We start from the raw sequence: 4,351 nt of genomic DNA on the forward strand, positions 1-4,351 counted from the left end.
TTGTCCGAAGGGTCAGTATGTGTTACCTTCAGTTTCTGGGTGCCACCGCGTGGTGCCACAGCTAACTGCATCCATCACTGCAGCAGGCACAGGAAGCGGGTGCAGGCAGCCTCTCCCATGCATGCCTGGCAGCCTCAAACCACCAGCGCTTTGAGGCTGCAGAGGCAGGGAGCGGGGGTGGCAGCCCAAAGCCATGGTCGCTGGCTTTGTGCCCTGGGAAACTCCGAGATGTCCTTCCTAACTCTGCTTTACTCTCTTTTTGCTCTTCAGGCTGGGACAGGGTGAAATGGCAGCTTCTTCCTCGTCCTCTTCAGCCGGTGGAGTCAGCGGCAGTTCTGTAACAGGATCGGGGTTCAGCGTTTCGGACCTGGCGCCACCCCGAAAAGCCGTCTTCACTTATCCCAAAGGAGCCGGGGAGATGCTGGAAGGTGATTGCTCCTGCCTTTCTCCTTTCCCACTTCTCCTGGTGCACAGGCAGCCCTGAAAGGGAGCTGTTGAGCTTGGCACCCTGCTGTCCTTTCAGACATTAGCTGTCAAAAGCTGGAGGGAGGAAGGAAGCACCAGGGCTTGGGTAGGTCCTGAGCAGCTTCAGCTCTCCCACCAGTTGTTCATGAGGAAGTGATTCTTCTGCCAGTCACCTGGTTTTTTTAGCTCCACTTCAGAAGACAAGGAGGAGATCTACCTGAAAGGGAAGATGACAGTGTTAATTGCTCATTGTTAGCTAATCCTTTGAAGTCAGGCAGGAATTACTGTAAAGACAGCTGAGGCAGGAGTATTTTTCTTGGCAAAATGCGTTCTGGGGTTGGATTTGACTGGGCTAGTCCAGGAGGCAGCTTGTATCCCTGCTGTCCAGGAAACGCAAGGCTTGCGTTTGCCCTTGACCTGAGTTAAAACCTCGCTGCAGAGGTCTGCGAGAGGATGTGATTTGGACTAGACCTCTCTCTCAATCTTTTGAGGCTGAGCACATTCCTCTTTTGGGCTCTCTTTTGTCAGGGCATTTCTCCAGGGCTGCCTGGAGAGGGTCAGGGCTCCAATCCAGCGCAGTGTCTCACATTTGGGTGCCTGAGCCCTGCCACCCGCTTCGCCAGGGTTGCAGACCCAGGCACGTCACAGCTGCACGTCCCTGCCCCTCCTCTGGGTGAGGGAGGAAGGGCAGGTCCTCTGGATGACAGGGTTAAGGCAAGGTCTGTCTGTCTCTCTGTTCCTCTTGAACTTCCCATGCGTAAGCCTGAAGTTCATGGGGTGGCCCCGCAGCTCAGAAGCAACTGTCTTCTGGTAGAGATGGACACGGCAGCGCCGGGCAGCTGGGAACTGAGCACTACGTCATTTAAGGACTGTTTTTATTACACATTAGAGCCCATATGCCAGTCTATTGAAGTAATTATGACTAAAGGCTTGCTCATAGAACTTAACAAGCCCTCAAAACAAATTAAAGGAATGAAGAACTTCATGTTACCAAATAGACAGATGGCTGTTCCTCCTGAGAGCCACTCGGCAGGACGGCTGGGCTGGGGAGTCGGAGTAGAGGGGAGGGGATGTTTGGAAATAGCACAGTGCAGCATCAACATGGCATTTCAACAGCTTGCCAGGGGATGCTCTGAGCATGGCAGAACTCCCAACTCTTACCTGGGGTTCAGCTTCAGATGAGATTTGCCAGGGCCAGGGGTGTGTTTCTACGCTTAGTCTTTAAAATTGCTTCTCCCCTCGTTTTTATGGCATGGAGCTTTTAATTGATTTTTGCTTTGGGCAGACCTGTTTACCAGTAACACCATTCGGCAGTTCGTCTGCTCTGGGTGGCAGCAACAACTAAACACTCTCCCTGTTGCAGGAAGCTGTAGGTTGGCTTTTTCATTTCTGGATAAAAGGCGATAAACCCATTCTTTCATCAGGCAGGTACTAGTGGGGTAACTATGTACCAGTTTCCTCTTCAAAAATCCCCACTAACTGACTGATTTTCATTGTTACTTGAACAATCTCACTTGTTTTAAAATAAATGCTTACATATTCTGGATTTTTTTAGAAGGAAGTAGTATAGACTCTGTCAGTACTTGGCACACAATTAGCTACGTATTCCAGATTGCTTGATTTCTGAGACAGTTGTGTGACCAATTACCAACTTAGATGGCAAGATACACACATTATTTGAAATCCTTTATGTGGGGTTATGGTCTACGCCTGTGGGGAATGATAAAACATTAGAAGGACACAAGCGTCTGAGCCCCAAGGGAATCGGAGACTGCTGTAATATTAGCTGGCTTCTCCTTAGCTTACCTTCTATTTAAAATGGACTGGAGTTGCTGACAGAGGGATTGTAACAGAATATCGGCTGGGATGGCTTCCAGGTAGCATAGCCCTTCCCCAGCCAAAGGCCTGCACAGAATTTGAGTGGGGGGTCATGCAGTCACATGCTCGGTGCGGGGAAAGCGTCAAAATGACACAAGTAGGGAAACCCACACCTCAAACATAAAATAGACGGTCAGTGGCACTCAGTTAAGGCTGCTCAGCCCTAAAACTCTCAGATTAAAACACCTCCCTTTTTCTATTTACAGATGGCTCCGAAAGATTCCTCTGTGAGTCTGTTTTCAGCTATCAGGTTGCATCTACGTTAAAGCAAGTGAAACATGGTAAGCACTGAAGTGCCATCTATTTTAACTGCGTGTTGATTGGGGAAAATGGGCAGGGGAGCGCAGAGAAAAGGCTGACATGTTCTCCGGTGCCAACCACAAAAAAAAAAAGCAGAATAGCCTTTAAGCTGGCGAAGAACCACTAAGTCGGACCATCCCAGAGTCCTTGTGCAAGCCCTATGCAAAGTGAAGGGAACCCACACAGCCTGGGCAGGAACAGACTGTGCCTTTCGAAGCTTGTTTTTCCATCGCTGTGTGTGCTGGCACTGCCTTCACAAGAGGCGAGGCCAGAAGAGTAGGTTATGGGCAGGAAACACCCACGCTCTGATCTTGGCCATGTGCTGACTGTCTCTTTGGCCTCAGGCAAAGAAACACTTGATTCCACCTTTGTTTCTTCGGGGAGCCCTTGTGACACCACACCGGCAGGGTCAAGCCAGGTTTCCAAAGGTGCTTGGGAGCCGGACAGGCAGATGCCTGATGTGGCATGATGGGCCTGACTCCACTCCCTGCCTCCTTTGTGTCTTTTTGTTTGAGCTTTTGCTTCCCTCCTGGGGCCTTTGCCTGCTGCCCAGGTGCCTGTAACCGAACGATGGGCTTGACTGCACGGCAGCTTTTGTTCTCAAGATGTTGGGCAGAGCTCAGCACCAGCTCAAGGCTCACATCCTTTCTGGTCCCCACCTCCTGTCAGCTAGAATGGGTACTTCCACATGTTGTCTCAGACCGGCGAGGTTTCCTGTCCTCCGCCGGTGAGGGTTGCCAGGAGAAGGTCTGGGGATGTGCAGCAGCTTGCAAGGCCATGATCCTGCATTTCTGAACCAAAAAAGCAAAGCCCAACTTCAGAGCCGTTGTTCCCACAGCTCCAGCACTACCGCGGAGTAAGCTACCGGGGGCTGCTGCACAGACTGGAACCCTGATAAGCACCAGCCTTTGAAACTGGTTTGTGGAGCACTGGTTGCCTCCCTGTAAGGAAGGGGAAAGGCTTAAAAAAAAAAAAAAGATCGAGGTCATAATTTTTTGGCTTGTTTGACAGTTTCCCAAAAGCGCTCGTTTGCAGGAGGTGGAGTGAGAACAGTCCCTCTTAAAAGCACCCACTGTTGCAGTCAGCATAAATCACGTATGTTTTATATTACGCCTCTTCCTAGTAAGCTGGCTCGTACTGGGCTGTTTTTCCAAGAGGCTGCTGCCCTCTTAAACTTCCAGCAGAGCCAAGAGAAGGGCTGTTTTTGTCTCTCTGCCACTGCAGCTCATTTAATTGAAAATGGAGCCTGGGTGCCCAACGCACAGCTGCTTTTAAATAAAGCTGAGAGGATCAAATCATCTTGGGCATCCCCAGGGAGGCAGCCCTTCTCTCTGTGGGGACCTTTGTGTCACTAGCGTGTTCTGATTGCAGAGCATTTCTGCTGCAGTCATCCGGGTCCTCCTCAAAGACCCATCGTTAAAATGAGGAGTTCCTCGTGCTGCACCCATCTCTACCGTGAGCTGAGTAAGCTCCCTCTGAACTTGTCTGTTCTTTTTGCACTATAAATATTTATGCTAAAGAAATGAGCTTCATCCTGTTTTCACCTCCTTATGCTAATCGGCTTCATGTTTCCCTGTTAGGACTCGATTTTCCATGGCACAGGTAGGGATGGGGTAAATACACATTCAGCGCTGGACGAGGCAGAAAAAGCCCGTCCCCACTCTCTCCTGTGATCTGGGTAGGTCTCGCCGTTTACGCAGGGTGTCGT

General features: G+C 50.4%; 1 protein-coding gene across 2 annotated transcripts in view; it reads left to right on the forward strand.

The window, feature by feature from the left end:
* Positions 1 to 268: 268 nt before the first annotated feature.
* The window catches only part of ANAPC16 (anaphase promoting complex subunit 16), a 4,543-nt gene continuing 460 nt past the window's right edge, over positions 269 to 4,351 (forward strand). Inside the window, exons 1-2 of one of the 2 annotated variants that reach the window (XM_010079215.1) lie at positions 269 to 428; positions 2,550 to 2,624. In XM_010079215.1, the coding sequence (XP_010077517.1) occupies positions 287 to 428; positions 2,550 to 2,624 (217 nt within the window). In that variant the 5' untranslated portion in view covers positions 269 to 286. The remainder of the gene's footprint in view (positions 429 to 2,549; positions 2,625 to 4,351) is intronic. The other variant, XM_010079216.1, reaches the window with a different exon arrangement.

Source organism: Pterocles gutturalis, unplaced genomic scaffold (assembly GCF_000699245.1).
Source record: "Pterocles gutturalis isolate BGI_N339 unplaced genomic scaffold, ASM69924v1 scaffold42773, whole genome shotgun sequence".
In the NCBI taxonomy this organism is placed as follows: domain Eukaryota; kingdom Metazoa; phylum Chordata; class Aves; order Pterocliformes; family Pteroclidae; genus Pterocles; species Pterocles gutturalis.